General features: G+C 38.7%; 1 protein-coding gene across 1 annotated transcript; it reads right to left on the reverse strand.

Moving 5' to 3' along the window:
* Nucleotides 1-24,235, reverse strand: LOC102305949 (ankyrin repeat domain-containing protein SOWAHB). Its single transcript, XM_014332551.2, has 14 exons — nucleotides 23,935-24,235; nucleotides 20,193-20,254; nucleotides 17,408-17,632; nucleotides 16,627-16,749; nucleotides 11,002-11,058; nucleotides 10,554-10,655; nucleotides 9,128-9,140; nucleotides 6,127-6,131; nucleotides 5,843-5,929; nucleotides 5,201-5,203; nucleotides 4,802-4,804; nucleotides 4,513-4,585; nucleotides 4,171-4,266; nucleotides 1-2,026 (listed from the first exon to the last, which is right to left on the reverse strand). The coding sequence occupies exons 1-14, from the start codon at nucleotides 24,065-24,067 to the stop codon at nucleotides 1,854-1,856; spliced, it is 1,155 nt and encodes a 384-aa protein (XP_014188037.1). The 5' UTR covers nucleotides 24,068-24,235; the 3' UTR covers nucleotides 1-1,853.
* Nucleotides 24,236-24,724: the final 489 nt, after the last annotated feature.

The raw sequence follows: 24,724 nt of genomic DNA on the forward strand, positions 1-24,724 counted from the left end.
TTCATATAAAAGGCAGTTTAATTACAAAATATCTTCATTATATAAATAATGTGCAAAAATGTAACTGAGGCTAGAATTAGATTAAAAATAAATGACACAAAATGAGAATCTTTGCCAACAACATAAAAGTAATGAATATGTCACTTTTAAAGCATTAAAAGCAGCTGGCAACATCTTTAGAACACAATGTAACAACGCATTTTTAAAAAAAAAAGTTACCAGGCATTTTGATAAACAGCTGGTGAGCAAATCAAGTACAATCAGCAAACACCACTTTGTTTCCCTAACAATCCTTCATCGAGTAACAGAGTGACCTCATCTGTGCTCAGAGTTATTTTACCACCAAACTAAGAAAAACTGCCTCACGTCAGATACACAGTTATTCTAACCTGAGAGTAACCAGCAGGGGCACAGCAGAGATATAGGCTTGCAAAAATGCTAATACTGCTTTGCACTAAATCTCAAGATCTAAAAGGAAAAAAATAATAGTTTTGTATGTTTAGCCCAGTTACTACAAATTAGAAGCACAGCTGCCAAATATTATGCAAACAGGCAAATGCTTATTCATTTACTCAAGAAACTAATCTTCAGTGCTGTCTGAAAAGTCATTTGTAAGAAACCTGCTTTAGACAGCTTAGACACAACAAATATTTATCCTTGTTTTGATTGCATTATCTCATTACTGGGTGAATTTTCCAGCTGCTCATTTATAAAGTCGTGTTATAGACTCTGTATTTGAGTGTGAGCTGGTGGAGGAGGAGGAGCGCGAGAAAAAGAGGGAAGGTTTAGTATTTTATTTTTGTTGAAAGGAGGGCAATGAGCAAAGTTTTTTAAAGAAGCAGAGTGAAATCAAATGGTTAAATGCTAAATTTAGTGTTTTTGTGAATTATATTTGCAGTGAGGCACTGTTCTGTACATTCCCTTAAGAGTGTTAAGTTTTAAATAATACTTTTACCACATACCGTAATTAATGTTAGCTGCTGTCAAGGACTGAAGGAAATCAGTTTAACTGCAATGTTCAGCTTAAGTTATGGTGCATTTAAAGGACCGAAACATACAAAAGACATTAAATGATCCTTTTAAGGGCCAAGTCTGGTAACTTTTATTTGTATATATGGAAATGAGAAGTATTATCGCTCAACTTAAAGTCAGACTTTTTTTTTTCTGTGTCAGAATGCTCAGCCGTTGCTTAAAAACCTACCAACTACAGATCAGTGTGGTGTATTATTTATCATTAAAACTGTAGTTTATTTTAATCCCTAAATTCTTACTAAGCCAGCCGATGTACGACTAAAAATACTCTCCAATAATACAAAGTCTTGATTCGGTGGTCACTCTTAAAAATGTGCATTCTTGAGCAATTTTTTAAAAGTTAGAGATCTGAAAACCACTGAAAGGCTGAACAAGTATAGAGAGGGAGACTAAGACGTTATCATTTTTGGTCTTTTCATTGAATTTGTAAACAAGAAAACAAGAAAAATAGAGAAAATCACTAGCTTGACCATCATGGCCTCAGCTTAAGGAAAACTTGTAAGGCATGTGTCACTTTAAGTAACACTGAAGAACATTGATTAACAAAATTAAAAATTCAAAAAAATATTTAAACAAGCTGTGAGGAAAAATATGGATTATATGCATGAACAAGTATACCTGGTTTCTCTAATTTTGTTTAGGTGGCAAACATTTGATTGGATCTGTAAGCACAGGTGTGTGTGTGTGTGTGTACATATAATAAATATACACATTAATACTTGGTACATGTGTGTAAATATGAATGCCTGAAAGGGCAAAGTGAGTGACAGAGTGAGTGTGGGAACAGCGTCAGAGCTGGATTGATCCTGGAGTTTGTTTTCTCAGCGGGAGAATTTTCTGGGTCTAAAAGCAGGAAGTGCGAGCTGATGTGACGCTGTCCTCTCCTCCTCTATCGGAGCCAGCTCCTCTGCTGACCCCCACTTCTTCTTGGAGTGAAACAACGATGCCAACTTCCTGTTCTTGTTCCGCTCCCTGGCCTGAGTTACTTGAAACTCTGAAAGCAGAAGAAACAAAATTCATTAATGAGTGAAAGAACCACAGTGTTCTATACAGTGTCCGATGTTACACTAATAGTAGCTGATACATAGTAACAATGCAGGTGAAACTTTGTAGTGAAACCAAGGTTTGATGATTTCTGAGTCAATCAAATCCTTTTTTTTATTGCCATTAATGGGCACAAACTGTATAGAGGTGTTTCAGGACGGGACATGGCATACAAAAAAAACTTCAACATTTGGGAAAACAGTCCTCTCCTCTGTCTTGTCGAGTTTAGATCAGGAAATAAACACCAATGTGGTGTAGCTTAGCTTATCATAAACACAGAACACTGCTGTTCCCTCCTACACCAGATAGTTATGCAAAACTACAGTAACTGTCTACTTCACAGTTGGTGTGCAGACAGAGTGACATTCCTCTGTTCAAAAACAGAAGCGGATAAAATAAATCTGCATATTTCTATGGATGTCTTCCAACAGCCTTTTCAAATTTGAATTTGGGTCCAAGTTTAAGTTCCGCTGTCCAGAAATTCCTTATTTAATCCTTCATCCTTCAGTGCACATTGCTTGCAGGGGGTTTAAACAGTTAGGTACGTTTTTGAGTCCAAAACATCACAGATTTACTAATCAATAAAACCTGATCACTTCCTCTGTATTGAATACTGTCTTCAGTGTAGCTGCACTACAAGCCTGGATGAGGAGCAAGTGTTGTTTTTCCTTTTGGCAAAAGGAAAATGACTCAGGATGGGGTTACTGAATGTCACAGAGGAGTGACAGGGGATTCATAGTTTCTATTAGTGTCAGTGTCCATAAATATGCAGTTACATCAATTGTTATTTAAAAGAAATGAAACCTGTTGTGTTACTACAGTTAGTAGAATAAATTCGAATATAGTAGAATATATAAATATTATTAAAGAAAAGTGATATGCAAGTATTTAGATAGGCAGGCTTACATAATTTCTATGTTTTCCAAAATGTTGAGCTATTCCTAAAAAAATATTTTTACTTATTTATTATTTATTTATTTATTTCAACTTAAAGTGTGGTTAGAGCTGCTTAAATCAAACACAGTCCCAGTGACTTGTGATAAACCAAGGATTCCTTTTCAAAACCAAATGTTTAAAAAACTGCTTATGTGTGGACGAGGAGTTAAGTGTCAAATGTGTGAACTAATTTGTTTTACTTCATGCGTTCAGGGTGTATTGCTGTAAGAAAAGAACATGGACGTCAGCATATACGGCTGTATTTTCAGATTTTCCTTTGTACTGCCATGTGCCGTGTTTGTTTGTCTAATAACTATCCCTCCTAGGCTGCTGATTGGCCGACACTTCTATACTTCTAGAGTTATATCACCACCTGTTGCTTTTTGTGTTTTCTTCTGGATGTAGATATTTTTTTGAAACACTCCTATTGTGAACAGGAAAGTTTCTTTAAAAGGATATTTTAAAGAATTCATCCCCCACCTTGATTTTTAACATGCATCCTGCAGCATCCTGCAGCGGCAAACTCTTGCTATGCAGGGTGTCTCTGAAGAAATTATGATCACTGTTTGTAATGGTAAAGCTGCTGTGATGGGCTGATACAGACACACACTGCTGTGTGAAACGATCAACCCCAACCTGACTGGCATTCCCTGTTTGCAGATGTGGGTATTAGAGGGCCGACGCACTGCAGTTGTTGCTCTGCACAAAGCAGAAAACATCTAAGCAGACTACATATCTCAGGCAAGTCTGATATGTAGGAATGTAATGCAGCTGAATATCTATTTATTATTATTGATTCTATTTTGTGCAGCTGATATTGTTGATTTTATATTAAAATGTTGAAGTTAGATGACACAGTTGGCAAAATAGCACCGAGTGGACGGAGGATTTAATTCTCATGCGTTACACTGTTTGTATTGTTCCGTTTTACTTGATCACCAGTGTCTGAAAAGAAAAACATAAGACTGAGAATAACGCACATATCCCCCTATATCTTTTTTTCACCCCATGCACATTTGTGTGGATGAGCCTGAAGTGTATTAATCCTATTTTCAAAGGAGCTAATTCCAAATAAAGAATTTAAACAAAATACAAAACCACAGCAGGGAAGGTCATAAAATAGTTTTAGCAGCAAAACAAGAAGAATCATTCACTCACGTAGCTCACAGTCTTCATCTGGACCTTCTGCTTCTTTGATGTTAAGATAATGGCAGGCAAGATGACCACTGTAGTCCCGCAAGTTTTCTTTAGCCCCTGGTAAGACAAAAAATAAATGACTGAAAGCAGAGACTAAGCAGCAGATAAGCCTAAGCAGATACTTCACTGACATCTTACACCAAAAGCTTTAAGGAATGACACATAATCTAAAGGTAAACAAATCTACCTACATGAGGTAACCAGCTGTTACTCTTTAAATTACTTGCAAGATTCTTTTTCAGTGGCGAAAACTTGCAAAGGATTTTTTGTGGCACCAGTAGGTTAAACAAAACCACTTTTTACCGTATGTCCCTACGAGCAGGTCAAGAATGTGCCGATGTCCATGTAACGCTGCGATGTGTAAAGGTGTGTATCCCTGCAGAGCAAAAATAAGTGTAAAACAAAATGAAAACATGCAAGTACATGTGTATTCTGAAGGTAATTTCTTGGTGAGGCCGCTTGGTATGCAAACACGCCAAAAACAGTCACTCAACCGACACATAAAAAGAGTTTCGAGTTTACATTTTGACTTTGTGTGGAGGTGAGGGGAATAACTTTGGCAAAGTGCTGGAAGGTTGCTGAAAGTACCTACCCCCTAGAGTTTCCCAGGCCCAAGGACAGCCAATGAAAACAGCATGGAAAAGAATATACAAATTAGCAAAGGTTATGGAAACACCAGATAATGATAAAAACATAATTGCATGTAATTCTCTGAAAATTGCATAGTTGTAGAGTTGTGCATGCTGGCACATTGACGCACTGTTTTGGGAAACAATTAAAATGACATGACATGATTTATTAGCGGAGTAGACCCGCAGCAGCCCCGCAACACGTGCTCCTGTAATACATTTGTACAGCTGGATCTTCACAGAGATCTTTTAGGAGCATTACATCACAGCAGAAGAGGCCAGCAGCGAGGCGGTTGTTCTTTCAAGACAAATCATTTACTGTACATTACCCATCCGTGCCCGGGAAAAGCCTGGTTACTCACGTGCTGCAAGAAAGAAGAACGCCATGAAGAAAACAATGACTGCGATTTTACACTAAAGCATAACTGGAATAAAATTTACAAAGGCACTGCTGTGGTTTCAGTTCACCCACGATGGAGACACTGCTTATAAAAACAGCTGTAATTTATTCTTTGTCTCTGGTGGTAAGCCTAGAGCCTGAACTTTTAAGCATTCAGGCTAAACTAGCCAAACAGCCATTCATTAAAGTGCAATTTAATGAATATGCAATATTGTTGCTTGCATTTATACTTGTTTGCTGATAGATCTGCATTAGTCTGCCATAATACGTCTTCTACCTTTTACATTATCGTCAAAGAAGTATGTATATACTAATATAGTACTTAAATGTTTTGGACCGATGAATCAAATGACAGGGTTTCATGCTTTTCTGTGCATACGAGTGCTCCAACTGTGACTTGGATAATGTTAAATATAAATAGGACTTCTACATTAGTGGATAGTATAAGACATGGATACTGGGAAGTGAATGTTAGAATATGTAGGGATTCTTTTTATTTGGATACATGTTTTAGAACTTAAATACATAATGTGAAGCATGAAATCGTTAAGAGTGCCCTTTTAAACTTATTGTCTAAAGTTAAGGGGAAAAAAAATGCACTCACTGATTTAATGTTGACATCGCCACCGGCATTAACCACGAGTGTGGCCATTTCCTCATTGCCATGTTTGGCAGCCCAGTGCAGAGCTGTCTGTTTGGAATAGGGAAACATTTGTTAGTCCTAAAAATATGATCAGATAATATTTGGCATTATTACAAGTGGTCCACAGTGAGCTGGGCTTCTTATTGGCTATCTGAGTTCAGAGGGCCAGCTGTGCACGGGGGAGGGCTGTGGAGAGATGGTAAGATGGAGGGATGGTTTCCTGCCATCTAACGAAGCCTAATTACAAAACAACACAGCCCTGTGCCCACAGTTGGGGGGCCCAGCCGCCTGTCACCAGGGGGAAGATTGATGATGTTAGTGTGACCCGCAGAGGGGAGACCCACCCAGACATCACCGCACTACTGTCAGCACACGTCAAGGAGGAAAACAAGAGCTCCCATGATAGAAGTCTGAGAGATACACGGAGAGGTCCTCAAGCAAAAATATGTTCATAGGTGTGAAAATAATACGCATGTGTACACGCAGCACATGCAAATCATATCCACCTGTCTGACTAGAACTGTGATCTCCTCTGTTTTTCCTACACTTTAAGCTGCATAATTATGGGCTATCAACAGGTGAAAGCAGCGTAGGTGCAGATGTCAGCTAAGTAACCACATCCATCCCTTCAGCAGTTTGACCCTTAACAGAGCAAATCAAACAGTAACCATTTCAGAATTACATGTTAACTGCGGACAGATGAAAATCCCTGTAACCTCTTTACTTCGGTTAACTGAACAGCTTCACAGGGGATCAAATAAAATGAAAAAAACTCTTTTATCGTGATGATTTTATGAGTTTAACTGGTCGAACGATCTCACTACTACTATTCACTGCTACAACATAACATAAAAAATACTGACGTTATTTGATAAAAACGTGTGGCTGTGAAAAATCAGCAATGATTTTTTTCTTTCTCTCAAATTAGAAGCACACTGCATTATATAAATTACCATTACAACTACCAGTACACTTCCGTTACAAAGCTAAATATCTCTGTTTTCTTTAAAATAAATACTTGACAGTCTTTGAATGCCTCAGATCTTTAAAAAACTTGCAGCTGTTTAAAAATGTGTATAATATATATACCTTTGTGTGTAATATGTATAAAAATTCAATCTTTTGGACAAATTAAGTGGATATATTAGCATTTTGTCCTTTTTTCTGTCATACCCCATTAGTAATAAATCCTCATATTATGTTCATTTTCACAGTGAATATTTCAAAAATGTTATATCAGTCAAATTTGTCAGCATTAACATGCGTATTGTGTAACTTGTGTAATTTCCACCAATCTGTATGGGAAACAGAATCTTCTGTACCCACGAGACTAGTAAAAACGGTCTTATTAATGCTGTCAACACCTTTTTTTTAATGTAGTAGATGCTTAGAAATGTTGGGACCAGATAAAGTTTCTCAGAGGATTGGATGGTCAACCTGTGACTTAAATATCAAGAGAAACTGACACTACCAGTGCTTAAAATTTTGTCCAGAACTCCTAATGCTCATAGCAAAACAAGTTGGTTCAACAGCTGGCAACAGAAAAATCTATCTTATCCACTGAAGGCAAAGAGGAAGCCATATGTAGCTCCATCTCTCTGCGTCGCTCGTCTGCGAGACAGATTGTGATAGATGCTGTCTGGCTGGAGTATCTCCATCTCTTTTGTCTGTCCCCTGTCACAGCTTAAGACAGATTGGCCAAGGGGCTCTTTGACAGGCGGCTCAGCGGGTTTCTCAGTGGGCAGGAGTGATGGACGAGGCTGAACAGGATGCTGCGTCTTTCCCTCCTGCACCTCTCGTTTCTGTTCCTGCACACTGAGGTAACCCCCCACCTGTCTGCTCACTCAGGGATGGCTCTGTCCCCACCACGTGCTCTCCAGTGAGGGAAGTGGTGGCTAAAGAGGACATCGACAGGGGACACAAAGGCCTTGTGTGCCTGACACTTCCCTGGATGTGGAGGAAGATAGAGAGGAGTGATGGGCTAATGATGTACTTACAAACTGTGTGGCAGGGGAAGTCCATCACGGCAGGAACGGAGGCCCACGTAATGAGGAGAACAGGAAGAGAGAAAGGCCATTAGACTCTGGGGTGAGAAGTGCTGCATTCAGGTGAGATGACCTGTGTTAAGCCTTCACTTTTAGGTCACTGTTTGAAGAGCATATCTATAAATCCACCTTATCCTCACAAACATTTTGTCAGAACAGGAAACACTTAAGTCCTCCCAACACTGAAGGGTAATCCCTTCAGTGCTGCTCAAACGTGTGATTTGCAGCTTGCTATGTGGTACACTCGGCTAAACCTCTGTTAAGTAAAATCAAGCCAGCAAAAGATAAAATATAATAATTCCCAGTGTTAAAGACGCCAGCAGTCGTGTGACTTTTTGATTGTCGGTATCACTGTGCATTATCTCTGGAAATGCTTCTACCACTGCAGAGCAGGGAAAGGCTGAAGGCTAAAGAGGAACATCAAAGAGGCCTGAGGGGGAATTAGCACCTTCCCAGGGACACAACCAGCATTGTTCTACAATTAATCCCAGCCTCCTCTATTACTTTCAGATTATCTTTAAGTGGGTGAACTCTTTGTGGGGCATTAAGACTCTCCTTAATCCCCCCCTCCCTCCCCATCTCCCTAAACTTCAATGGCGGCCGTGCTATCTTGTCCGGGTAGAGATGGCAAAGGCTTAAGGCTACTCTTAGAAGGTGGTCTGCCATGGCCACAGGACGGTGTGAGAACTGTGACACAGGGGAGGGACAACAAACAGGAGCTCAAAATCTCTTAAGCGCACAGGGAGACAAATAAAAGGATTTGGGTTGTCAGGGGGGCACAGGAGCTAAAAAGCTATCTTTCATAATCCTTTTGATAGTGGACCTTTGAAATGCGTGATCTGGATGTTTTAACACAGAGTTCTCAGAATACTATTAAGGGGAAAAAATTGCAGCAGGATGAGCTTGTAAACGTTACGAAAGCGAAAGACAAATCTGAGTACAAGTCATTGCAGATGCATTGAGAATTTTCCCAAAGGGCATTGGAAATGAACTTCGAATTTCTACAGGATGCAGATGGAAGTATGATGTGTGAAACTTACACCCTGGAAAAGGTGGGCACGGTCACAGCCAGGGGCCATCGTGTGTCAAAAAGAGAACGTGAGAAGCAACAGGTCAGAAATAGTCATTGAACGATAAACAACGACGAACACAAAGTAGATATAATACTGCAACATGCTACGTATAGGGTATCAAATACTCACTGAAGTGAAATCCTGGTTTCACCGTCCCACCAAAAATAGAACAAAAACACAAGTATTAGTGAAAACAAATATTAATTATTATTCCAGCCATTTGAAACGGTTAGATATGTTTTCTTTTTGTTTACTCATCTTTTTTTCAGTCATCATTTATTTATGTCTTTAATACTAGAATAACCATTGAATTCTGACAGGGACAGAAACACAAGCAAGGAAGCAATCAGATTTTATCCTTACTCAAGTACTTCCTGGAACTACAGAACCAGCAGAGTTTTAAAGCCGCTTTTGCTCACTGCTGTAATTTTCCAGCAGGTGTGGACTGTGAAGATTAAAAAGACGAGACCAAGAATAGCTTTTTAAAAACCCCTGATGCTGTTGTCTGTATTAATGCTGTGTGACTAATTGTTTCAGTAAACATAATAAATAAATAAATAGACTGTGTAAAGTAAGTTACAAGTTACTGTGTAAGTACCAAAGGGGAGACAAATTTCCTCTAAAGCTCTTGCACTGTGATGACCAACCGTTAGTTGGAACATGAATCAGGAGGTCAGGGTGTGGATTGTGATGCTATGTCAGGAGACTCTTTAAGTACCACTAAAGTCTGTCAGGTGATGCTGCTATAAAGTAATACCTGCAAGGTGAAAACTTCTGAAAACTACAATTTTAATGTAACACTTCAGTCGCGCAGGGCTCGGGACCATTTGGTAAACCCCTGGCAATGTCCGATCACGAGGGAAAAATGTGTATTCCACCCGACTGGTTGGTGAGTAGTTGCTGGCTGAGCATATCACCAAAAACCTTCTTGTGTTTGCTTTGGTCACTACCAGACTGCTTCTTTGCATAAGCCCAACAACTACCAACTGAATTGTCCCTTCAGAGTAGAAATTCTGCCCTGCTGCACTTTTTCAAAAGCACAACTTTGCAGCACCACATACCTCTTTGCAACTGATTTCCATGTAAAACTGATCTTCTTTCCATGTTGCATTGTGAGAAGATACATTTTATTACTTCACCTGTCGTAATTTAGCAGGTTAATTAACATTCGTATCTTTGTTTATACTTTTGATTGTAAGAAGTATTCTTAACTTATCAGAGACCTTTTTTTCATGGGTTTCTTCATGGAATACCTTCTTAGCAAGTTGACAGTCTAGCGAGGCCTCATTAAAATTTACCTTGTGCCCACTTTGTTATATTATATCTGTCCTTCGCCAGCGTTACCCAATTCCAAAACAGTTTTCAATAATAGTTTTACCATTTTTTCCTTTTCTAAATAAGTCTGGAAAAGGAGTTATGTGTTTAAAGTGAAACTTTCTGATTGTTTGGCTGTTTGTGTTTTTTGCCCCATCAAATCCAGTGATAATAGTAAAATGTCCAATTTGTACTAAACTGGATTTATCCTTTAAGCACTGAGGCAGAGGGCAGCACTACCTTCTTGTTTGCCAGTGCGCGGTCCTGTCTGAGCAGCTGAGAGAGGTCAGGGACTCGAGCACCGGCAGCAGAATAGATCCACTCCTTCTCTAAAGGATCCAGCTAGGACACACACACACACAAACACACACATCCTGTTATGGGCTCTTTTGATAGTGCTGAGGCCACAAACCTCTAATCCATTTCCTACATGCTACTAGTCACAGCCAGCTGACACATTGTGGGAGACGCCCATGATGAAGCTGGTTTCAACAGTTTGGATTTTAACGTCTGCTGTTTGTTTAGTGAAACCACAGGGGGAGTGAATGTGTATTTACAAGGCCAAATCCATGATTGACACATGTTAATGAGACAAAAAGGAAACTTCAGCGGCTCTACTCCTGAAATGGTTCACTTATATCTCTTCATCAATAATAAAGCAATAGAAAAAAGAGCTAGAAGCACTTACAGCGACAGAAGCAGAGCCCATACTGCCTGTACCCTCCTCGTCTTGCTCCGACTCAGACTGAAACACAAAGTCAGAAGAGTGTTACTCAGAGGTGACAAAAAGCTGAGCTCTGATAAAAGTTAACTACTGTTTCAGTCATAACACTCCCACAACATGATTTGAGATCACAGGACACACACTTTTTCACACACTGGTCACACTGCTGTGATGTTTTCCAGCCGGCGAGATGTGACCAAAGGGTGTGAGACAGATAGATAGGTAATGAGACAGCGAGACAGAGGTGACGCATTCACACATAAGGGGTAATGAATAACAATCCAATTAACAATTAACCCAAAAAACAACTCGCCTGCAGTCAGGCCATATGTTTTTGTCACCATATTAGTGTAAAGAGGTCAAGAAGAGAACTTCTTAAATAATGAAAGCGGTGTATAAAAGTGTCATAGCGGTTGATTTATGTGTGAGAGAATTGCAAATTGTTCTCAGCTCACACAGAGACATCATGTTAGAACACTCGGCCCTTTCATGTCTGTGGCACAAACTGCACATGTCACTCTGCCGAACACGAAAAGTGGAGGGATGATATTTATCCAGCCTACTCCACTCTGGCACACATGCGTTTTTAGCTATTTTTGCTGGCGACCAGTAATAACAGACAGAGAAAACAAAATACCATTGTTGGGTATGTATTCAAGGGAAAGACAGAAGAGGATGAAAGAATCTCAATTTTAGCAAAGACCATTTCAGCACTGTTTTAAGGCATATAAGCATTATTTTCACTGTCAAAATGATGGTTTTTGTTTGAGTTTTCATCTCGCCTTTAAAATTATTCTCAAGCGGTCCTAAAAGTGACCATTTGTCCAAAATCTAAATATTTATTGAAGTGCCACAGTTAAACAGGCCACTGAGTCAACAGACACTGAGGATGTACTTAAAGACAGAAATGCTTTGAGCTAAAACTTCCCATTATTACATGGTTACAGTGGGATGTTTAGCAGGTAATTGTTAGTTCTCCATCTTAGCATATCAGTATTCTTCAAAGAATTCCTGAAGTTATTGTTACATAAATATCTTCACATAGTTGAGTAAACATATTTCACTTAAAACAAATGTGCCTCCACAAATGTTAACCTCATCATGGGAGTAAGAGGAAAAAGCCAACTGAATACCAAAATTAGCTGGAGTGTGAAAGCAAAGCTGCTAATTTACCAGCCAGTCTGCATTCTTACCCTCACCTATTGCCACAAGCTGAGGGTAGTGACCCAAATAATATGCAAGCAGAAAAAATGAGCTTCCTTCGAAGAGTGTCCGGGCTTTCGCTTAAAAACAGGGTGAGGAACCAATCATGGCAAAGCTACTACACCAGCCAGATGAATGGATGGATGGATGAACAGGCTTGCAAGGCTTTTAAAGCTCATCAACTTTTATAATCTCACTGTAAACCCAAACGTTGAAAGTACTTAAATAAACTAAGTAATGTAAACATATTTTTACATTAGTTCGAGTACCTCAAAAAAGCTTAATTCATCTAACACTTTCTTTTATTTGAGTTAATTCAACTTATTATTTTGAATCAACTTCAACTATTTTGGATATTAGATACCTGCTACTTAAAAAAAATATAATTTAATTTTACTAAATTATTTAAATTATATGGCAGACATCTTACTCCTGGGGTTAATTTGATCCCAAACATACATGTTTAGTCGGTATATCAGCTGGGTTGATTGAGATTGATTTAGAATGTCCTTTTATCGGTTGCTCACAGGTTGTTGCACTAACATTATACACAAAGTTTAACAATATTTATCTATTTTTTGCTTTTATTTCTTTCTTTAAATATTTCATAGAAATGTTATAATATGTAAAAAAAACAAAACAATTTGACTTAAAAATAATGAATTTATTGAGGCATTTATCTGCAAGCTTTAAAAACAGTCAACAGACCTTTTTACTTAGATTTTTATTTTCTAAAATAGACTTCACTAGTGAGGTCATTTCCTGTCAAGTATAGGGGTCCATCCACTTGTCTGCAGTTGTTTGATTGGAAGACTCATTGAAAAGCAAGGAACACTGGCTGTAAGTGGCTCTGTATTAGTCACTGTTGACCTTTAACAGCATTGTTTGTATCACAGTAAGTACTTGAATTTTCTTTAGATTTCTCTCTTTTCTAAAGCATTTTAGTGAAATGTCAACAAATCTATTCTTTGCAGTGGCAGCTAGCTAACAGCTAATAAGCTAACCTAGCCACTTCACTAATTTAGCTGACTGAGTTTGCTACGGCAGCTGAGACAAACTGCTATTGTATACAGACATTATGACAAAGTCTTTCAAATTTAAGAGGATGAAGTTCATAAAGATTTCAGAACTGTTAAAAATGGGCAGGAGTATTTGTTAGGTAAGTGATGTGAGCTGTTTTAAAAAAAAAAAAAAAAAGACAAATTAACCTTTAGCGATATGACCATGTGGAAATGGCTGAGCTTTTTGAGAGGAAGATGTTGCTGCACCTCAGCCTTTTGAAAGTGAGAATTATTGTTTTTTTTTTTCTTTTTCAACAATGTCTAATATTTCTACAAACCAAATATGCTAGCCACACCACTAAATGTGTTCTCACTGTAGCATACATGCTGGCAGGCAAAATTTGGGGCATCTCTTGGATACTCCAAGATACCTCCATACAGGTATCTCTTACACTAGTATGGAGGAACTTGAACAAATAGCACTGTATGGAGAAGAGCCACAACTATCACTTCTTCATAGTTCAATTAATTTTAAACTGACTAAGTAGTTCTGCTGTATTGCACTTTTTTCCCCCCAATGCATGTGTACTCAGAGGTCCAACCTTCAAAGGAGTTCAAACAGAGTTTTGGTAAACCTAAAAAGTGACTCTGTTGTACTTCCTTTTAAGTTTTGTCAACTTATTCACATGGGAGACATAAATGAAAACTTTAAGTTCTAGTTCCCAAAAGGTTGATTCTGTTTATCTGGACGTGGCGTTTTTGGTGTGAGAAACATTTCGTCACTCATCAAAATGACTTCTTCAGTCTCAGCTGACTGCAGGTTTCCCCAATCTTATAAACAGCACATTACACAAAAACTAAAACTTGACTGAAACTAGCACCTAGCACCATTGAAAGAAACAATGGGCTGTGAGTCAGTTCCTTCATCATTAATATGCAAATTCTCATGACCATTGATCAACAACTACTGATCAAGGCCCATTGATCAAAGCAAATTGATCACTGATTAAGTTTTACTTACTAAATATTTCTGAATTTAATTATTATGACTTTTTTAAAACTTTTGTCAGAATATGCATATCAAATGTAGTCAAAATATTGTTGTTCTCATAATGTTCTGATAAGCTTCAACTTTTAAGTTCATAAACTTAAAAAGACTTACAACTATACAAGTTCTAATTTGTTCAGGTTTACAGCGCTGAACATAAGAATCGAGAATGATTTCAAGACTACATTCATGTCTAAATCTAAAAATGTATATTTCTTTTCAGAAATTATATTTTATTAATTTCTATCCAAACGTTTGTGCCAATTGTTCTGATAGATGTAAGCTGTTTCACATTCAATTTTGACTATTTCTGGAGAATCAACATTTTCCACAGCTGTTCTTTCTCACATACACAGCAGGGAATGTCTTCACACACATTTGCACTACTAAAAAATACTCCTTTAAGTTTAGATGAGGGAGGTGCATTGACACATTATTACCAGCAACTTGGCATCTCACAGATTTTGTACCGGAGATCTGATGGGTTAAAGAGAAGCTAATATCAAATGTGACTGCTTCAACATTTGCATACCTCAGTCAGGTGGCATCTAGAAAAGCTCAGGGCTGCAGTGCAATTTGTGAATATGAGTTTACAGGTATGTCAGTCTGGATCATTGTCGTACAATGACCATACCATTCATAGTGTGACTAACATTTTCGCCACTCTCTGAAGAATAAACTAATGGAAAGTACCATTTCTAAATAACTTTATCAATTTATTTTTATTTAACTCTCCAACGCACATGCCAGCACTGATAAATCAGCTTTTTCAGTTGTGCTCTAATTGTAATCCGTTGTGACCAACATGAGTTTAGCAGATCTGCCCTACGGAGAACCACATGACACACTAAAACCTCTTGATGTGGAGCCACTCCTGCCTTAGCGCTTCTCGAGTAGCGGGCCAAATTTCGACAGGTCTGAGAAGATTATAAGGTAGCACAGACATTTGGGTAATGTCTGTGGGAAGAAAATCAGATTGGACATCAACTTTACACCCAGCAACTTTGTGGCGCAACACCATGTTGTTAATTCTTTTAGTGGATAAGACAACAAAGTGATGATGGTTTCCTCCCAAATACTTCTGGGAACTGTGATAATCTAAATATCTTTTTCTTTTCTAATCCAAGAACCAAATATCACAGTTGGCAGATGGTCTCTGTAACATGAAACAACTGTCAACACTTTAATAGGTGTACTTATATCAAAGGTTGTAGTGGCTACCACCATAAATAAACACCATAAGGCTCATTCTATTTGTCTAGACGGAGCGTCCAGCATCAACTTTCTAGGATTTCCTTACCTGGATTACCTGGATGATTGAGCATGCATCAAGACACCTTAAATAAACACACCTAATCTGCTTCAAGTCCTACATTAACACACTCGCACATCAACACATTTCATCTACGTGTCGTGCAGGTCATCGAGGAAAGTCCCTGGGATGAATCCCCATGTCTAATGAGCTTCAACATGTTGCTGCTTACCATGATAAGAGGGCTTAGTTTAAATGCAGATTCTCCCCCGACTGGTCCTCCTCCCTCTCACATTTAACATGTGGTTACAAATCTAGTTAATTTACTTGGCACCACCTGGTGGGTGAAAGGAGTCAGTGTTTCCCATTTCCCCTGAAGTCTTTCCCTTCCTCTGACAAAGTACAGTGAAAGACGCTAAATGTTGAGAATGAACCTGCAGTGAATGTCCTTCTGAAAGGCCTGCAGCTTTTATCAAAAGGACGTTACATTTATTTTAAGATCTTCAGATACAAAGGGTTTCCAATTAACCAGATACCTAAAACTGTCTAAAACAACTAATGCACAGACATAAGCCTCTCCAGCAGTATTAGTGCTAGTCTAAACTCTTTTTCACAGAATTAAAGACTCTGGTTTCTACCTGGATTAAAATTCTTGTTATAAAATTCAAATGATCACAAAATAATCTTTTCATTTTCTATTTTGAATTCTTCACTGCCAGCAATTCTCTTACAGGCTGGATTCCTGCATGTGTTGTTTACATAGCACAGGTTCAATATTAACCATAAACGGGCAACTTTTTGATATTACAACTGAAGCGATCATACAAGGTGTTTTTTTTTTGTTTTTTTTTAAAGAAATGCAGACTTGTAAACATGTCCAGCTTTTTAAAATGAGTTTCTGGCATTTATTTTTATTTTCTTTTTACACTGCATCTCAGTTTTCCTGGAAACGTGACCGTCCAGCACACACATCTCTGCTAGTGAGTGGGTGTGCATTTTGCAGGTGTGTGAAAGGCACCGATGGTACTATTCTGTGCCAGGAAATACCAGAATAAATACTGCCTCTAAGTTAAACAAACTGTCACCTTTGACCCAGAATCTCTGTCCAGCTCATCCTCTGCGTTGCTTTGCTCTGGGGCTTCATGGATCTGGATGGCAGGAGGTGGCCGTGGAGAGCGGTGCACAGGGTCTGCACCTTTTCGCTGGTCCTACAGGAGCACAGATATAGTGTCTGATAAACTTTGTGTGATCCTAATTTGTGAGCTGAGTGTTTACAGGCCAAACATTCAGCTGTGTCGAGTGTTGGTTAACAGCCAGAATTAGCATTTTGCTTGCTTTTTAGCGTCCTTCACCATCTGGTGTGGGCAGATAATGTTTACTTCAGTACCTGCTCAGACTAATCATGTGTGAAAATACTAAAAGCAGCATAGCATAAATGTAATTTTATTGCATCAACAAAATGGTTGGATGATGACTATGAGGTTACGGAGTATAATGTTTGTTGACAGTTGGTTGTATGTATTAAACAACGATGCCCTTTATGCAAAGACAGAAGGCCTTGGACATTGCTTATTTGCCAAAACAAAACAGCTTTTTATTCTCTCACACAGCGGCTCTGTCAGTAAATGCTGACACTTGCTAAGATTAGAGGGGCGAAAAAACCCGAAGCACTCGAACAGCAACGCCCTTGTTTAGAAATAAGTGTGTCACTAACATAAAGAGTAGCCACAGAGTACTGAGGCGAGAAATAAATTTGGCGATTTACACTTTAGCACCCAGTGTTGTAGCTTAACCACACCCTGTCTGTCCCACAGTTTTTCTGGCTTTCACAATGAGTAAAGAATAGTGAGTTGATTTCAAATTCACCTCTGCTGTGGCGTCAGCCTCTCCACATGACATTGGCACATCTTGTTCCTCCTTCTCATGATGAGTAGATGTCGGGGCATCTGTCACTTCCCACTGCACTGAGGTTGTTGTTGTTCTCGCTGGACTCAGATGTCTCTGTCGGTCTCCATCTGGCCTAAGATGCTTGGCCTCTCGCTCTTGCACCAAGTTCCTGTATTTCTTCTTGAGGATAAGATATTTCTCACCCTGTAAAAGACATTGAAACAGTACAACATCCATGTTAAATAAAGCAGGAAACAGTACTACCACACAGTCAGGTGAATTTTAGAAGCACTTGCTGTAGCTTCTAACTAAGAACCATTAGATACATTAAAGTAATTTGTGCGTTAATCACACTCATCAGTACGTCTTTAATCATTTTGCTGGACCTCACATCTTTAATGCCCTTTGAACCCAATTATTAAACCTCAAAAGCTGAGTTAGCTTCTTTGAATTACAGCTGAGGTGATCATCCAGCTGCTTGATTAACTGATCTAATCTAATTCCTCAGTGTGAGGATTTGCTGCTGTTCTCTGTCAGTATTGAAAATCATTGGATTTTGGACAGTTAGGCAGCTAGAAGATAAACACTTAAAGATACTAACCCCAGACACCGTTTACTGCTGAAGCAGATTAATTTACAACAATCCTTAGCTACAGCCTTACTATTTAAATAAATCTTTTTGGAATATTAAAGAATTTTTTGTAGCATCAACTAAAAAAACTTTGTCCAGGTTACATGAATCTAAGCACTGTAAAGTCTGTAAAGATTGGATCATATATTATGTAGGTTAGTAAAGTTTATGATGCCAAGATTCTGATGGGAAAATCAATAGTACTCTCACATCTATCTACAGCTGGCATCATTAGACGAAAAGTCCATAATAATTTCTTAGCAGGCCATTGTAGTGGTAAAATCACCAGCACAAATTACCATCATGAAATGCATGGCACTTAATTTCAGAAAGAGCAACAAGTCCATCAACAAATGATGTTGACGCAAAATATGCTTGTTCAGTGGCAACTAAAAGTTACTCATATATCGATAGCAATTAGCAATAGCAACAGAAAGCTTAGCAGTGCTAACATAAGGCAGCATTAGCCTTTATCGTGTGTTGGACCCATTGTTTTTAACAGCTGTGCTGTGAGGTAAAGAAGGCCTGAGGAAACCAGCCAGGCTGATGAAACAGGATTTTAAAATGTCACAATGACAATGCTTCTGAATTAATTAAAAAATATTTGCTGGGTACTTAATTAACATAAAAGGAGCACAAACAGGAAATCATAAACCTAACTTTGCATTTCAACCTACTATTATTATTAATACTTTATCAAGGTACTGCAATTTGTGCTTTACAGTTCATTCATTCCTTCATTCCTTTAAATTCTAAAGATATTATCAAAATATGCACATAATGTTTCTGTCCATCCAAAATATGAAAAAAATATATATATGCACATTATTTACAATCACAGTGGCCTAGGTGATCACTTTTTGACCTCTCAAAGCAAAACTCATTTAACAATTAGTGATTTTATACTACAGTGAAAAATGAGGACTGAATGATATAGATTTATAGACATATTATAAATTTTATTAAAATAAATGAACAAACATTTGATTACTGGCTATCTTTAGGACCACTACACATTGTTGTGCACAGTTGTTGGCTTATTCTTTGTTTAAAAAAAAATATATCAGAAGACGTGTGAGAAATATGGATCAAGAAAAGAAGGGGGCCCACAGAGGCTGTTATGTATAGGACCAGGAGTTATGAGACACATGCCTGTCTCTTAGCATGCTGTGATTCAAGTGATCTGAGAGGATGCAACACGCCAGCACTTCTTCCAATTTTCAGGATTTATAAAGTTTAACTGTTGTGAAGATTTTGGTCAAACCGTTTTTTGGATTGTTGTTTTTTGTTTTTTCAGAACAGATCCGGTCAGTACTGTACTATAAATATTTGTGTAGTTTAGAACAGACTGGGGGAGCTGCAGGAGGAGGGCTCATCTAGATTAGATCTAGTGCAGCTTTAAGTACAAAGTTAAACCCAGGACTAAATTAGTTTCTTTACAAAAAATTACAACCGTGCTCCATCAAAAGGCATGAAACTCCACAGTAAGCCATTAAATAACCTTTTACATCTAGTCTGTTTAAATATGATAAACATAAATGTAAAAACAACACATTGCTGGTTTACAGGGATTAGCATTTTGTATCTGCATTTGCCAAAAGAAACTGTTAGAGCACCAAAATTTGTTTTTAAACGTCTTCTTTTGCACATTTACACAGGTTTGATATTTTGTCATTTACTGAACTTTAAAGCTGCTGATAGGTGTTTCTTTTTAAAGAGTGATCAGCGAGCTAAGATAAGTCTCCAGACCTCCCTCTGTATCTTCACCTTTATCACACAGATAAGCGTGCTGTTCATTTCAAACTGTTTCTTCAAGAAAGAAACATCAAATCTATAACTCAGATGAGTTTACTCTGTTTATTCTTGCAGGAATTTTTAGTCTACATATGAGAACGCTTCATGGAAATAGTGTCTAGAAACACAAACTGCAGCTGTGTCCCCTGGGGGAAACCAGTGGGTACAAACGGTTCTACAAAACACAAAGATTGAACAGATTGGACAACCTCTTGTTCAGTCACGATGGTTCCGCTGAGCCTTTCACAGCATGGCCTCTGTGTAAGACGTATGACTGGAAAATCAATGAGAGCATAGCTTTTCCCAGAAAAGGTAAAAATATTTGAGTAGTTTACTTACATTCTCAGACTTCACCACAGCGATTCGGTCAATGATTAGCTTGAATTCCTCTCGGTATTTGGCTGCAAAAGAAAAAATATTTGAGTTCAAAAACAGGAAACTAAATATAGTTTCTAATGTTTTTTTTTAAAACATTAAGTGGTACATGAGTGCTTCCAATACTCAAAAAGTCAAATAAGGATGGAAAAAAGGACACAAAACACTGTTGTAGTGATGTGGATGCTGGACGTAAGACAATAAGAAGAATGTGTTTTGCGTACATAGACCTTAAGATACCCAAAGATGCACAATAGATAATATTTATTAAACAGCACAATAACGGAGCTGAATATATTTCTAGTGTTTATACTAGATGTGTTGTTTGTGAGTCTGCCGGTAAAGCTGTTGGGTTCTGTTACTTTATCTGAAGTAACAAGACAAATGAGGTTTGGATGAGAACACTACTGGCAGAGCAGATGTTTTACAATCTTCAGTTTAAAGAAAGAGAAAATACGTTCCCCTCCAGCCAAATATGTAAACAGAATTTAACTTATCCCTTAGGCTAAAAACTCGAGTCACTTGAAAACCTACAGTGAATCTTTCCTGTGAGAACCAAACAAAGTGACGAGCTGATCAGATAAAGCTTCCTGCCCTTTGTTTACACCAGTGAGCAGATATCAGGCTTGTGCAGAAAGTGTGATTAAAAGCTAACACTAATCATCAGGCAGCCAGGACGGCTTCGCAAACATAAACCTTTCCAGACGTAGGTATTCCATTCACGCCAAGGTGTTTACGTGAGTATGCGGCTCGGGACAATTGGAGCGTTTCCTTTTCCTCATGTGGACGGAAAGAACATTTGTAGGGAGACAGTTGCAAAGTTCGCATTCGCAACAACAGGAAATCCAAAGGAAGTGGCCACTTACATCTGCCTAAACAAAAGAATTCCTTGCATGGCACAGTGGGTAATATCGTGTATGTGCTAGTTACTTGTTAGCCAGAGGTCTGCAAAAAACAAGCAACCCACGCACAAACTCACTTTCATGTACCCCCCTCCCCTCAAACACTGCTACACTTTTACCAGCTGCCCCAGATTTGTTGTCTGATTTAAAAAAAACGCACAAAAACGCCCCCATTAGAGGTCTACATCCAGTCATGCATGTGGACTTAATTATGATTAAAACACTATCGCCACAATTACACGAGGAAAAGCTGCAACCGCATGCCACGACAGACTTTAAATGTGTGGGAAGCACTTTTCTAATTGGACAGCGATGTCAGATGGCAGAGCATCAAAGCAGCTCTCTAAACCTCTGTCAACAACTGCAGTGCTGATGCAGCATCTGGACAGTGCATGCTGGCAACTGCAATACAAGGTCACTCTGGATAATCATTTGAGAAGGTTAAAATATGTTTGCATTTCCAGGCAGTCACAAAAGTAAAATCACCGCTGAACAGGGACTAGATACAGCATTACAAGCTCATTGTTTGCCTTCGTGAGACGTGCTCTTACTCGCAGCTGTTAGTTTAGCAGGCACACCTACACAAAAGAGATGTGCTGCACAGCTTTTGAAAAGATCAAATAAAAACAAATAATCCTCCTGTTAGAGAAAAGAGAAAATATATTCATAAACCTTAACGTGCTATTAAGTTGATACACCGTGCTGCAGCTTCATGTGGTCTGATATAACCACTAACTTCAAGTGGTTTCAAGTGACACCTTTAACTATGTTTATGTCACCAAACCAGTTTGATGTGCACGTTTAGTTCGGGTGCTGCCACTCTATGACACAGACGCCTGTTATTGTTTAGTTCATAACTCCCTGAGCTGTTAAATCTTTGCTTTATCTGTTTGCACAATACACAAAAACGGTATGAGATGTTGCTTCTGCTTTAAATACCCGCTGGTATGTATTTCAGTTAGTCACACCTACATAGAGTTCTGTTTCTTTTGTCTGTGACTTTTGTGTGTAGTCTAACAATAATTAAGCCAATCATATTTGCCAAGAGATCTTCCAGAGGCCGCTTTAGCAAGCCATTCTCCAGAGGCCCATATGTTAAAATGCCACAATTTACTGCTGAAATAAACATGTTTACAGTCTTGAACAAAAGTGGTATTGTTATTTATAGCTAATTTTCCTCTTCATGACCACTGTACAGGGAGTGAAATCTTCTATAATGCAGCCATATGATTCTAACAATAAGAAATCTGAAGAAAAGAATGAAAATCCATCTTTCCATTTTCTTTTCCTTCTGCTAGAGTTGACTGTTAATTATCTGTCTCTGCCCAGTGATACCACACAGTCTATGGCAGCATGTTAATCAAGCCATTGTAAGGAACTGCTGGCCAATAAGTTCAAAGCTATGGGTATTTTGGGCGTGTCAACGAACACGAAGCTTAAAACCTGTAAGGTTTTGAAAGTGACTGCTTATGAATGTGCTTCTATGTAAAATTGTTTTTACGTAGGTAATTATCAATTGATTTTTCACTACGTAGCTATGCTGAGTGTAGTCAACCCTTTCAAAACTGCTCCAACTACGTCTTCATTCTCTATGGGTCATTGATGTCATTGGTTGAAGGTAACCCATGGCTGATAAAAATAGTTAGTTCATCCAGTCAATAAATATACCAATTAAATTATGGACCGATTATAGTCATAACCCACAGTCTACAAAACATGGATATGGATACAGGGTCTACAAAGGGAAGCCAATGCAGAAGCAGATTTTTAATGGTCAGTAGGAGGTGGCTCATCTGGCAGCAAGTGCACTTAAGGACATGGAAAAAATAAGTATAATAAAGGGTTTGAGGCTTCATAACACGATTGCACTACACAGTGGATGACTTCATGCTGGTTATGTCCATCTTTATATATAGGCTATCACCATACTAGACCAAACAAGGTAGTTAAAGCAAACCTTCTGTCTGCCAAAGGCATACGGTATATTTTAATACTTAAAGGTGTAACTTTTTCAAATAATTTGTAGCTAAAATGTTACCCTTTCTCTCTATAGTTCCGATGTCTTCTATGAAAGTGAGGTTATTTGTCAGAATGTTAGAATGTTGTTTTAGCTAAGCATATCTATGAGTACATAGAGTTACACAACTTTACTCCCAAACACTTTTTTTTTTCTGCAGAAACCCAATAACAGAAGAATCGTGGTGTCAGCAGTGACTCAGGACATGATTGCATAAGCATCTGTAGTAGGTGGGTGGGTGGAGAAGAACAGGAGAAAAAGTCTCTATGGCAAATACACTGATCCTGGGCTCAAATGGTGCATAAAAGCCAAGTAATAACTAGTTATAACCACTGGTCGTTTTCATTTCTGAGGAGGAGCCACGGGGCCTTCTTGTGACACTGCATAGTGACATGTTTTGTTGATGGGGTGGCTTGGGTCCTCTGTTTGAGTTAGAAACGTGCCCGAGGGAGGAAATGACACAATTCCTGCTGAAACTCATTGGAGGGGCTTTTTAATGTAAACCAGATGTCTCCTTTCCAACTGAAAACAATGAAAACGACCCCAAAGCCGTTTGTTAAAGCAGACAAAGGGGATGTTGCGTGTTTAAAACACAAACAAACCAAAAGATAAATGTTAGTCTTACTATGAGGACTGTCATACTAACACGAGGTCAGTTGGTATTTTGCCATCCCGCTCTAATGATGCGATGCAGCACGACCTCATCTCATTTCATCTGCCCGGTTTTTTTTTTTTCGCCTAATATTTCCACGGAGTTAAATCCACGATACAACCTCTGGTTACTTACCACGTAACTGCAAGTCACTGTGCCCAATAAAAGGCTTAAATGTCCTCAGTATATCTGCATTTTTGACTCTGCCTGAGTCGCCCCCGGCCGAGTAGAAATAATCCAGCAGCGACTCTTCGCTCACATCACTCATCTCAGCTCAGTGTTTGGAGCGTCTCTTACCGGCCAGGATGGGTTTTTTCTTAAGCGAGTAATCTAGTCTTTTAGGGGTTTTTCACTCTGCCACACCGCTCTCCTCCTGGCTAATTTGTTGTACTACATATCTAAAGTTCACTCCACCCAGGCGAGCTGACCGCTGCTGCGCCTCCTCCCCCCGTTAACCCTTTAAAGACACACGTCTTCATTTTCGTCCTCCGCGTTTTCTGTGCCAGCGGTGAAAAGGAAACATTCAGCTCCCACTGTTGGAGTGAAATAACTAATACTGGGCTCTAAGATACTTCATGACTAGTACAATTACTGTGCTGAAAAGCCAGTGTATGGGACTGTAATTAGGCGGATAGACGTTTTAAAAGTTAAAGTATTTAATGCAAAAATAGTCCCTTTCCACTGTTATGGTAACTTTAGAGTGCCGTTACTGATGCAGATATGTTTAAGCAGTGACTCCCTGCTGCATCTGCACGACATGCAGGACTGCCTGTGAGGACTGCAACGATTATTTCCATGACGTGCAGATTGGAGAGAAAGAAAGAATTATCGCGATGCTTTAAAAAAACAGTCAAATCTGTACACTGAATCAACAATATGTTGATTTAAAGTCTCATATGTGTAGTGTAAGGTAACAATCTTATAA

This window comes from Haplochromis burtoni, unplaced genomic scaffold (assembly GCF_018398535.1).
Source record: "Haplochromis burtoni strain Fernald_Lab_line unplaced genomic scaffold, NCSU_Asbu1 Contig_31, whole genome shotgun sequence".
NCBI classification, from domain to species: Eukaryota; Metazoa; Chordata; class Actinopteri; order Cichliformes; family Cichlidae; genus Haplochromis; species Haplochromis burtoni.